General features: G+C 45.7%; 1 protein-coding gene across 3 annotated transcripts in view; it reads right to left on the reverse strand.

The window, feature by feature from the left end:
* SMURF1 (SMAD specific E3 ubiquitin protein ligase 1) overlaps nt 1-11,972 on the reverse strand; it is a 43,260-nt gene extending 31,288 nt beyond the window's left edge. For 2 of the 3 annotated variants that reach the window (XM_414794.8, XM_015294373.4), the window contains exon 1: nt 11,786-11,972. In XM_414794.8, the coding sequence (XP_414794.3) occupies nt 11,786-11,840 (55 nt within the window). In that variant the 5' untranslated portion in view covers nt 11,841-11,972. Of the gene's footprint in view, nt 1-1,379; nt 8,850-11,785 lie in introns of those variants that run through there. The other variant, XM_040647524.2, reaches the window with a different exon arrangement.
* Nucleotides 11,973-12,633: the final 661 nt, after the last annotated feature.

The following is a 12,633-nucleotide window of genomic DNA, read 5'->3' on the forward strand; positions in this document are numbered from 1 at the left end:
GCGAGCTTGAGCATAACTAACATCACAGACACAGAACAAATCCAAGCCTTATCTTGTACCATCTAGCTATGTTAAATATTTCGCATTTGTTTTCAGATTAAGCCATGGTAGCACATGACAACAAGAGGAGAGCAGTAAGCCTTAGGAGTGCATGCAGGAACTCCCCTCACTGTCACCATACCCACTGCTGAAGGAAATTTGCTTTGGAGCAGCTTGGAGAAAGGCTGGAACCAGAGCCTTGAGAGCAGGATGACAAATGTCCTTGACTAAATCTTCTGCCAAAAGATGCTAGGAATGTTTTAGTTACAGACGAGCTTCAGAGAGCAAAATAAAAATAGAGTTTAGAATGAACAGAGATAGCGTACAGCGTGCACATAGCGTTCTAGCAAAGACGTCTTCACATGAAAAAGAAGATTTGCAAATTCTGTTTCTCAACAGCGGCTTAACAGCAATGCATATGGAAACCCTCCAGCAATTTTTAAAGAATACCTTTTAAACTATTCAATGAAGGAAACTCCCTTGCTAATCCCAGCCTGAATCTGTAGGCTGCGATCGTGACGAAAACACTTCATTGCATGACTCTGATCAGGATGTTTACCATTTTCTCAGCACTATATTTTCACCACTTTGCCTGCAACACGGCTGCGATTTGCCTTGTACAAAACGTCAGCATCCATTACATCAATAAATGATAAACCACTGCTGCTAAGATACCTCGATCAAAGGTCTTATATAAGTAAGATGGAGCATGGATGAAAAGATGTCATGCTTCTTCCTATCCAACCTTCGTGTACGCCTTTCATACTCCGACACGACTCTCCTCCAGTGGCAACACTCAGTTCCTGGATCACATACCAATAAAACATGAAGTTCTCCTGAACAAAACGTTCTTCCCAAACCACTACATAAACACAACCAAAGGCTAAAACGTAATACTTCGAAAAACAACACGTAGAGACAGTCGGTTCTGTCAAAGCCTACCAAGTTTGCTCTCCATTTTAAATTGATTAAATAGATTCAATACATTTCATTTCGCATGGATGGTTAGCAGTGCTAACACTTTAGATAAAATGAAATGCTCTGTGAGGAACACTCTCACTAGGGCTGGCTCTCACTAGATGCATTACTCGCTCTCACAGTAATTTAGTATAACAGGGCCTAGCAATTTCACTGAACAGCATTACAAAAGCCATCTCTTCACAGTTCATAACACAGAAGCTCCTAGAAATACCTGTTTCTTTGCTATGGACTCAGCACAGGGAATGCAGTGGGAGATAGGTTGATGCTTTGTTTACGAGAGCTGTAGAACATCATTTTATTTTTTTTTTATTAAGAAGGTGATTCCTATTTATCAAGGAGTCAAGATATTAAATGCGAACCTTTATTTCCATTCATATCACTAACACAACTTGCACACCAGGAATCTGATACTGCTCAGGCGCTGAATGACAAACTGCTAGGGAGAAACAAAGGAGAGCAAGATTTAATAAACAATTTTCATAAGAAAAACCTATAAACAACATTTCTCTTCCTCGCTAAAATAAGCTATGTGGCATTAATTTGAAGTGATAGCGCTGTACTTTTAATTAAAAAATGCCAGTAGGAGGTTGATGCATTGTCTGATGCTGCAAGCAACACACTCACAGGACGCAGATGGATCTCAGTGCAAGGAATTAACACACAATTTCATCTAGGTTAAGAAGCAAAACAAAACCCCTAAGTCAAAACAAAAGTATGCAAGGGGTTATTACAAGTGATTGATAAAGTCATCTGGATGTTTCTCCTGAAGAATATTATGCTCTAAGAAACAAACAAAAACAAAAGAGACAATGCTGGGAGAACAACTCTGGCTGTTCAATTATGAGACAAATGAATGAAGATGAACTTACTGTAGATAAGTGGTGGATTTGTCACACACATGTCCTTCCTGTCCCACCCCAGGGCTGCTCTCCCACTCCAGCTGACTCCCTCCAGATCTTCAAATGAAGAACCAAAACTTATTTAGAGGAGAATGACAGGTGCGATGCCCTTTGCAGCCTTGTTATATCTCCTCTAGTCTGAAAAGAAGCTTACACTTGTCCCTTAATTTCATTCATCAGCCTGATGGAGGAGACAGCAGTGCCCTGGCTTTGAGATGCACGGACAGCTTGGCATGCCAGGTTTCACTGCTGAACTGAGGAACCATCAACCGCTTAGGAAACGGATCAGCATCAGCCTTCTCATCTAGAAGAAATCCCCACAGAAATTTTTGCTGTGTCCTTTTCATCTATGCTACAATTCTTTGCTGCTATCATTAAATAGAAGAAGAAAGAAAAGCTCTACAGCTCTACAGAGGCATCTGGAAGCACGGCTGTCTGAACAACTGGCAGCTGCTCTGCAGCACAGAACCACCCCAGGAACAAGCAGGGCATTTTGGTTTTCCTCGCTATAGCGACTATGTGAGAGAAGCCACTTTATCCCAAGGCTTCCAACATATTTACCCACCAGCCCTACGATGACTATTTCAGTCACGTTTACACTACCAGCATCATCTCAAGCATCACAGATTACTCTGATTCCTTCTGCTGTTTCAAAGTCTGTTTTCTCTCTGCACATGTGTATGATTTACATCCTGAGGCGATGATAAAAAAAAAGGGAAAACCGCTACTATTTTTCAGCTCAGCTTTATTTCCTTTTCTCCCCCCTTCTATCAAAAATAGTTCTCATCTATGCCCTAGTTCAGTTTGGAAGTAGCACACACAGACTTGATAAGCATCCCGCGAAGGAAATGCCTTGAATTGCAGACTACTTACGGCACATTTTCCCAAGCAACTTTTTATAAACCCCATTTTTGATGGGCGCTTCGCTAATTCCTATTGAAGTTTATCAAAACATTACTTGTAGACAAGTCAAATTACCTCTGCGATTGAACAACAACAAAAAGATCACTTGTGCCCGAGCCAAAGCCAAGCTGTTGGATTACACAGAAGCATTATTTATGCTGTTACCGAACAGCCTTTCCTAATTCCGAGAAGGTATTTAATTTTAGACTAAAGAACATAACACATGCAGAACACCCATGTACACGTTCCTTTTGTTTGCTTGAGTGGCCTGGTGGGAGCAGCGCTGCTGTGATGCACTGTGCTGCCCGTGCAGCAGTCAGGGCCGGCTGTGTACCTGTGCTGTGTTATCGGCCTGTAACAGCTGCATCTCATTTATATGGATTGGGAAAAAAAAAGTCTGTTAACGTTCTGTTCCCTAAGATGAATGTTACAGTATGGGATGAATTGTTGGCACCTTTTTAAAACCAAATTTACCTTGGTTGCATCACACAACCACCAAGCCGAGCAAAGCCATGACGGTTTGCAGCAGCACCCTTTTGTGCACGGTGGGCCCTCGGTGCCTCACACACCTCTGCTCCCTGCCAGCTCTACAGTCCTCCTGCAGCTGAACCATGGCGTACTTCAGTGCTCATCTGTAAATCGAGGGGAGCCCAACAGAAATATTTTCCTCTTTGCACAAAATTTCAGGAATAGGTTAAATGCATCGCCAGCCCCTGCAGCATAAAAACGCTACATATAAAAAAAATTCGGAGACAAAAACTTGGTTTTCTGAAGATGAGATTTTCAAAATCCCCAACACTTCAGGCTTTTTGTTTTGTTTTGGCCATCAAGCCATTTCTGTTCCCTCTGATCTGTTGCTTAACAGGGTACTTACACACATACAAGAATGTAACATGCTCATCATAGTGCTTAGCTTGACACGTTCCATTCTGCAGTCACTTTTAAGAAAGCTGTAAGAGAGGAGACTGCTTGTAATTTCTATTGCTGTGATAATACTGAGGTAAATATCATCTCAAGGTATTGTCTAAGTTATTCTTTCAAAGGCTAACAACATGCCTCTAGCTCACACTGAGCTGCTCAACCCAGAGATTCCCAATTCTAATGGGTTCTCTACCATTCGTGCTAAAAGTTCCAAGAAGCCTTGTTCCACAACGACGTATCCATTAACCAGGCTCACACTTGTTCAGTACAACATCTACGCCTTTTGCTTCTCAGTTTAAATGCAAGTTCCCACATTCTTACAAAAATACAAGGGGAAACCTGAAACACATCAGCTGCAAGAATAAAGAACAAAGAGCCCACTGGAAGTCAAATCAAGTCAAACATCAACCACTGCAAATCTGAATCAGATTGAAACTCCACTTTTCTTAATACTGCCCTTGTGAAGCAAAAAAAAATAAACAAGCAACAGCACAATCCATACACTCAGTTACTTTTCAGTCTGGATTTTTCTGGTTGTTTGTGCTCTGCAGTAAAATGGAACACACATTTCAAAAGATGCATACACTGAGCACATGGACCAAAGCACTGAGGTCCATCCCACGCTGGGGATGTGACATTGACTGTAGTCAGGACTGGAGGAAATGAGATCAGAGTGATGCTAGCAGCTCTCTTCAAGCTGAAATAAATGGAAAGGCAGCTATCTTAAAGGACTTCTGACTTTTGAAGAGAAAAATCACAATGGAGAGCTTTTGATAGAGTATCTTGGAAATGAGATTAATTAGAAGAACAGGCTTTCTTTAACACACCCAAATTTAACTGTGCAAAGTAAACAAGGAAGGGAAACTTTGAATTGATAAGAATATATGCATTTTATTGTAGCCCAATGATTAGAGGAAATAAGCAGATTTTTATGGAAGACTGAAATGCAAACATATGGAAAGGACAAAGAAAATGCTATTTCTTCTAATTCACTCATTAAAAAATGCTATTTTATTCCAAATACTAAAATGTACCAAGGCAGACCTCACCTACTTGAAGGAAAAAAACTGCAACTTTTTCAAAAATATCACTATCCACTGGTAGTTAATGCAGAAGTGAAGATGACTGCAAGATCAGGAAATGTCAGGGCATCTCTGAAAGAGAGACATCTAATCAGCTTCACGTGGGGCTCCTCCATAACCTCCCGGGAAAGAAACATCTACTGTTTGAAAGGAAATAACAATCATGGCTAAACCTGAACACTAGAGAGGAAATTCAGGAATACTCATTCCTGAAGCATCCCAGTGGTCACTAACGCCAGAAGTGAATCATGCGGTTTAACGTCGCCCTTTCTTCTTCAATGCGTAGCAGTGTATACTTAGGTGACAATAAGGAAACAAAGCATAAAACAGGACGCTGTAAAGCACACCTGATTCCCCAGGATTTCCCAGCCTTAATGGCATGGTTTGGGATTAGGAGCCTCCCCGAGCGAGAGGCAAGGTGCAGCTGCAGGAGGTGCACGCAGCTGGCGGGGCGAGTGGTGCGGTCACCGCATCGCAGCTCCCCAACAATCCAACATTGTTTCACCCCCGGAGAGATGAACAAGCTCCCCATTTAAATACTTGCTGTTCTATTCTATTAGTATGCATAATAGTGACCATATCCTGCAAAAAAAAAAAAAAAAGAAAGAAAGAAAGAAAGAAAGAAAAAAAAAGAAAAGGATTTTTCATGGGGGAGGGGAGAGCGAGCAAATGGTGCTCTGCCGGCTCTGTCTCTCTGCGCTGTGAACTGGGTAGCCTTGGGGATTTCTGCCTGCTGTGCTTAGTGTCCTTGACAACAAGCCAGTTTGAATTTTGGCCTTTAACTTGACAAAAATGACTTAGTGAAGAGGAAGGCATCAAGCTATTACAGCCCTGTGGAGAGATTCTTTCTGAAACAGCATGCGAGCTTATTCTGCCAATTCAACTAGAGCATCGTCACATTTATCATCCGGCTCCAGGATCCCCAAATATTCCCCATGTAGTTGCCAGTTCATAAGAGAATATTTGAAAGAAAAACTTCCAACGCTTTCCCACTTTCCTCTCATTGCATTTTACGACTTCCACAAGGATGACAGATGGAAATGGAGAGGAACGTGCCCAGGGATCCCCTTCAAAACTGCAAGATTTCCCTTCCAAGAGCCGTGAAACAAAGTTTATAAGCAGTGTAACATCTTAACCTGTCACCCGCCCACTAGCGCATCTATAGCCAACCAACAGGCATGTTTCTCCTGCAGTCACATAAATATGAAGGTAAATATTTTACAGATGGGTATATACCAATAAATACCTCCGGCAAAGCTTGCTGCAGGGCTTAGGAAATCACTGCTCTCTCTTTCTTCCGCTTTTCTCTTCCAAGCTCAACTCTTCCCACCATTAGACAACACACGCTCATACCCCAGCTTTTCAAAGTCCAGCCTCTCAGTTCAAATTCTTGATAAAGACTCAATTTCATCAGCTGAAGTTGCACAGATGTGCTCACAATTCATCTTCAGGTTTTCCTCCACCAGTTCCCTGCAGTGAGTGACAAATTCCTGGCAAAGGAGGGTCAGCAGACAAGCAAAGAGATAACATCTTAAGTTATTGCAGCAGTGCCTGCAGGAACTCATCTGTAAGCACCTGAACCATCATTATCCGAAAGCAGCACAACTTCCCCACTACCAGCAGTAACCTGAGTGCTTGCATGAACCAGCTGCATGGCTAACTGCAGGCTTTCCAATGTGCATGCTGAAGAAGGGGAGATGGAATCGAGGTAAAACTGCTGGGAGTCGGTCAGCTGTAGTGCTGCTCTCACCATTGATGCTCTGCTGTTGGCCAGAGCAGCAAGGGCTACACTGGATACCTCAGCACGTACCCTAATGCCTGAACAGGTCACAGCAGGAGAAATGGCACAGTGGCTGTCAGCAAGTATCCTGAGACTTCACATCTCCCTGACACGTTTGCCCACCCAAAGCAACTCACGGTACAGGGAAGAACAAACCGTGTTCAGTGTCGTGGCAATACAACTTTGTTTCACTTCGGGAGCATAACTCAGCATAGGTGTTTGGTTCCCAAATGCAAATTATCAAAGCACTAATACAGATAAAAGCTTTCAATGATATTATGGAATCCGGTCCTTATCACAGTAACATTTTTATCAGTTTGGGAGAGGGAAAAAACCATCAAGGAAAGGTCTCCTTGCTCACTCACAGAAATCACTGGCTGATAGAACAGTCTCTTTTTTTTACAACCTTTTTTAATATTCTCTGCACTCAAACCTTAAATGAGTTTCTCTGAAGCGTACACACCCCAGCTTCACAAACATTCTAGACTGATTTAACCTTATCTTTTCACACCAATCTTCCCTATCACGCTATTTCAACCAAACGAACAAGGCAGCCGAGTGAGTATTTAAGTCTGGAACCATAAATAGCAGCAAGTAATCTAACCAGACTAATCCAACTTTAAACATGTCAGCTGGACTTGCTTAAAGTTGGGCGGCAATCCAGACAAACCTCCAACACACGCAGTGCCAAGGCCAGCAGCAGGAACCAGCCGCAGCGCTCCCGCTCCTCTTTACCTGCAGGCACTGGTGGCTGCTGCTTCCAGCAGTGCTGTCAGTAGGTCGGGACCAGCAGACAACATCCCACTATGAAGCTCACTTCCTCACTGGGAGATCGCTCCATTTTACAGCACACAAAGCGTAACACAAAGCTGCAAAGTTTTATAACACGATAAAGCCATTTAGGGAAGAGGATGAGAACGCTGTAAGGAATTAAAGAAGAAATCATTAAGCAGCTCCACAGCAACATTCCAAATTGCATTCCTTCGTACGAAGGCACCCAGTTTGAGAAAAGAAAGTTTCAAGTTAGGAATGAAGTAGTTATTGTTTCTACTTTCGCTGCCTGAGGGAACGTTCATGCAGACTCCTTTTGGAGACGTAATTTACTTCCACCAGGACAATGGTGCTGGCACAGCTTGGACGTACTGGGAGAGACAAAGGCAGCGACTCGCAGCCCACCCGCCTGCTCCTGGTTCCCACTCCAGCAGCCCAAGGATGCCAGCTGCCTATTGCGAAGGCCGCTCTCCCCATGAAAGCAAGATTTTATTATCTTTATCTGAAGTTCCCCTTGTTCCATGCCCCAAACTTCCATGCCATTCCTATCAACAAGCCCCCGAGCAGCCACAAACGGGAGGGCAGGCTAAAATGGCTGGCTGGCCAGCCTAGCCTCCTCTCACGCTAGCACCATCAGTCTGCAGCCAGGACTCTTTCTAACATAAAAACATAAAACTACAGACAGCCCACAAGGTATTTGCTACTTTTGATACAGAGATCCCTGCACAGATAGTCATTGTTTCTGAACACGGGACATAAAACTGTCTGGGTCGCCAATATTAGTGTTGCTATTGATCAGTAGGTTAACTCTGCTGACTGGATCAATACTACATTAGTCATGAAAGGGAAGTGTTTGTGACAGTTTTTAACATACGCCTTCATAACAAGCTTAAGTGTACTGCTTTTAAAGAAACGTAATATTTTACTTTGTACTCGAAGTCATTGCATTCTTCAATGCTTTCCTGAATTACCAGTGAATGTCTGCAAAACGAGCCCAAGCCAAGCCAGCCATTTACAAGCACTCTGCAGATGGGACTTCCCTAAGCTGTTCTAAGTACAGGGAAATGAAAGTGGGGTTTCGGATACTTCACTGCACCACCTCCTTGCCTTTCTTTGCCTCTGCTAAACACAACTTTTCCTATAGAAATCAAACAGTGCCTGTGAATGCGCTCACCTCACATAAACCATGCACTTCCTCATTACCTTCCTCATACCTCCTTGACATTTCTGACATCAGGCTCTCCTTCCTCTCGCCCTCCTTTCAAAACCTCTACAGATGCAATAACAAACAGCGGCCCAACAACCTCCTACACTGGGGCTGCCAAGGAGGAGCACCTTTTTTAATGCTGAGGGATGACTGCGCTCTCCTGTTACACCAACTGCTGCTCTTCTGCTCAAGAAACTGCTTTTGCCATCTACACATTTCCATGGGCTGAACTTCTACGTGAGGTCCTCTCCCCTCCCTGCTCCCCCTCCAAAGCGATCTGTAACATTTGAACAAATGCTTTTTCCTTCCCCACCTTTTCTCAGTTCCTCTCCAGCACCAGAAGCCAGACTGCCTTTAACACCTCTGCTGCAACGCTGATGAAAAAGCCCTACCAATGAAGTCAGAACACAACCTCGAGGTTTTCTGGTAGAAAAGCTGCACGCTTAGTCCACTTCTTCACGACCTTCCCAATTCCACATGCAAGTTACCTGGAACAAGAGTATCTCTGAGATCCAGCACAATGAGACTGCAGTTTTCACAAGTACTTCTGGGTGATATAACAGTATGAGTAAGAAGTACATAAGCTTTGGAGTTGATAAACCCTTTGGAACTTCCCCCAGGGAGCAGCAACTGCAGCAGCAAACAAAGGTTTTAGAGGAGGACATCAGCTAAAAAAGGGACGTGCTCCACAAAGGCCCCTTTGACTTTGGACCGCATTCCTCCCTGACCCAGAAGATCCTGAGCAGACTCCTCAAGCGCTCACAATACCATTCCATTATTCCCACCTCTTTTTTGAGACATCTGTCATGGTTGTGCTACCCCACTGACAGCACCGATACAAAGAGACCACAGACTTAACGCCAAGTTCTCCCTTACTTTGCCTAGAACTGCTCCCAGCAGTGAGACGAGGCCATAAACACCCTTGGCTGCTATATCACCAGCAGTGGGGAAAGCTCCAGAGGAAACAAAAAGAACTCTGCACACACTTTTGGAGAAACTGAGATATAAGATTCATGATCCTTGAGGTCCCTTCCATCCCGGGCCATTCTGTGATAAGGAGAGATGAGCGTGTTTGAGGACGCAGTTGTTTTAGTCTATCATCCACGTTACTTGCAGTTGCAGGTGTTGGTTTATTTGTTCATTTCTAAACAGAACGTGTTATTTACCATTACACTTCATTGCAGTTTGCATCGGGATAGGACTGACACCACTCTGGATGAGCTGCAAGATCGCTTCTAATATATTCACATAACTAAAATATTTCCAATGCATTGCTCATACAAGCACCATGCCAATAAACAAGGAAAAAAGAAAAAGATGCCTTTAACAAAGCAGAAAGATTCAACCACCATTTGCTTCCTAACGCTCACAGGCATCTTCAGACTAAGTGGTATTTACACAGCTACTTTCAGTAGTACAAAACATAAATGGTTTCTAATCACAAGAAAGACAACGCAGGTAGTAAATAGTAACAGAAGACGTTCTCTGTCTTGAATTAACACCACTCAAACCTCCCAGCAGCAGAACAGATGAGGAAACAGCATCCAGGCTAGCTGCAGTGCTTTGGAGCAGGTAAGGCAGCCCAGCAGTCTCCAGCCATGCCGAGGATGCAGCATTTCCTAACAACTCCAAAGGGAAACCTCTCCCAGAGCAATTTATTTTTGATTAAACGCAGCAATTTTTGTCATACCACCCAGGCTGCGTGCTTGTACAAACCAAAACTATGTTTGAGCAGGCAGAGTTCTCCAATATAATTAATTAAAAAAAAAAAAGAAAAAAAGATGAGTGAGAAAATCCACCAAGTTGCTCAATAAACTGAAACTTCAGCCTCTTGCACAAAATGCTCTCAGCTAGGCAGGAATAGTGCATGCTGAAAGGCACAGAACACTTTGATGCTGCATTCACTCTTTAAAACTAAAACCAACAGCCTCTATCTGCTATTTAAATGACACCCGCCCGCTCCGAAGGGCTATGACCACAGCACAAGTTACTCAACTCCCAGCATCTTTATTGACTGACTGGCATAAAAATAAGGCCCATTAGTGACTGATCTGACATTTAGCGCACGGCACCACAAAACTAATTTCAGATCAAACATCATTTATGCGCCCTAAAAATATTTCTCGTGCCCGAAAGGATTTTCAGATTGACATTTTCCTCACCAACTGCAGCCTTCTAAAGCACGAGCAGCACAGGATCAAGAAAGGATTAAAAGCAAAGGGGGTTTTTTGAAGGGTCGCTTCTGATGGATCGCAGCGTACACCAGAGCAAGTTAACCTGGAACTGAAGTTTACCTCGTGCCATTTATCTCATTGTTTGGCAGTATCTCACACTCCCACAGCCACAGCTCCATAAAGATCAATGCCAGTGCCTGGTTCTGAATGAACCACGGCACCGAGATCTCCAAGCATCCACCTGTTGCCTTTGGAAGGTCGGATCGGGCCTTATTTATTCATAATTCACCCCGCAGCCTTAAGGAGCAGAACCTGCACCTCTGTCCATTAGAAGAGCAGCTCAGCATCAGCTGGAGCAGCCTTCAGAAGATCTAATCCAGAGCTCAGAGGGTGCAACATGAATTGGTCTATCTGTGCGCACACAGACCTGACGAGGAGACACGGAGAGCAGCGGTTCCTCGGCGCCTTTGGCTCAGGGCAAGGGCTGCAGAAGTTGGGTTTGGGAGAGGAAGCAAGAGAGGAGGAGAGCAAAAAGGGAAACAAAGCAAAGAAACACAAGAGAACAACCAACCCAGAGCAAAAGCACCCGAAGCAACGAGACGCACACAGAGCCCAACGGGGCTCTCCTCGACAAAGCGTGTGGAGTCCATCAGAGGCAAACGAGACGAGCAGAGCGGCCGTTCAGAGTCCGCTCGCAGGGAAGGGGGAACCTGAGGGAACGGCGGCTGCACTGCAGGGGGCGGGTGGGCACCGAGTGCCGCGAGGGGGGAAAATAACGATACGAAAAAGGGGAAAAAAACAAAAATAACTTCGAAACGCTGCAGCACCCCGGGCTGGGAGCGGGAATGGGGGAGACGGAGAGGAGGAGCGGGGTAACAGCTGGGCCCCGCCGACACGGCCCGGCCTCCCCGCGCGGCCACCGCCGCCCCCGGCACACAGCGGCCCGCGGTCCCCTCCCCCCCCCCCCGGCCCCTCTGCGCGAAGGAGGGCCCCGGGCCGCGCGAGGGCCCCTCCCGCCCCGTTATTACCTGTGAGGCGGATCTTGATGCTGGAGCCGTTCCGACGCGTCCCGGGGTTCGACATCGCGCCCTGCGGCGAGATCAACCCGCGGCCCCGCGCAACCCCATGCGGGCCTGCTCAACCTCCGGCCGCTCTCCGCGCTCCGCCCGCGGCCGGACCCGCCGCCGCCCGCCTCAGCCGCCGCCAGCCCGACCCGGCCCGGCCCGCGCCTCCGCTCCGCCCCGCGTCTCGGGCGTGACGTCAGCGCGCGGGAGGAGAGGCGGCGCGGCGCCGCCATCTTGGGGAGGTCGGGGGGTAGACGGCCGCGTTCTGAGGGAGGAATGCGGCGCCCCCTTGCGTGCGGGAGGACCGTGGGGTGGCACGGAGGGGACGGGACCTTACGGACCGCCTCGATCCGACCCCGAGCCGCGATGCCCACATAGTGCATCAACCGCACACAGCGCTGAAATGGGAGCAGCGGGCTCCTCACGTGGCTTACTTTGGATAAATTATATGAACGTGGCTTTCCTGGATGCTTTTCCCGCCTACCGCTCCAGAATTATGCCATATTAAGGTGCAGTGGCTTTAAATGATGCTCAGTGACATGGATACCTCCAGAATTACTCCATTTCCCCCCTTCTTTCCTGAGAAAGTTTGTTTGCTGAATAAATACTTGAAAGTAAATTTGCTAAGGAAGTAAAGGATAGCCTTTGTTAGGTACAGGGAGATTTAGGAGGATGTGAATGTGGTGCAGAGTGAACACTGATGCTCACAGCAGCATAGGAGTCAGTAGGGGTACACTAAGATGTGAACCAGACCATGGGTATGTGTTTGTGGCTCAAAAACCAAAGCCCCAAAGCATCCCCTAAGCCATCCG

Source organism: Gallus gallus, chromosome 14 (genome assembly GCF_016699485.2).
Source record: "Gallus gallus isolate bGalGal1 chromosome 14, bGalGal1.mat.broiler.GRCg7b, whole genome shotgun sequence".
NCBI lineage: Eukaryota > Metazoa > Chordata > Aves > Galliformes > Phasianidae > Gallus > Gallus gallus.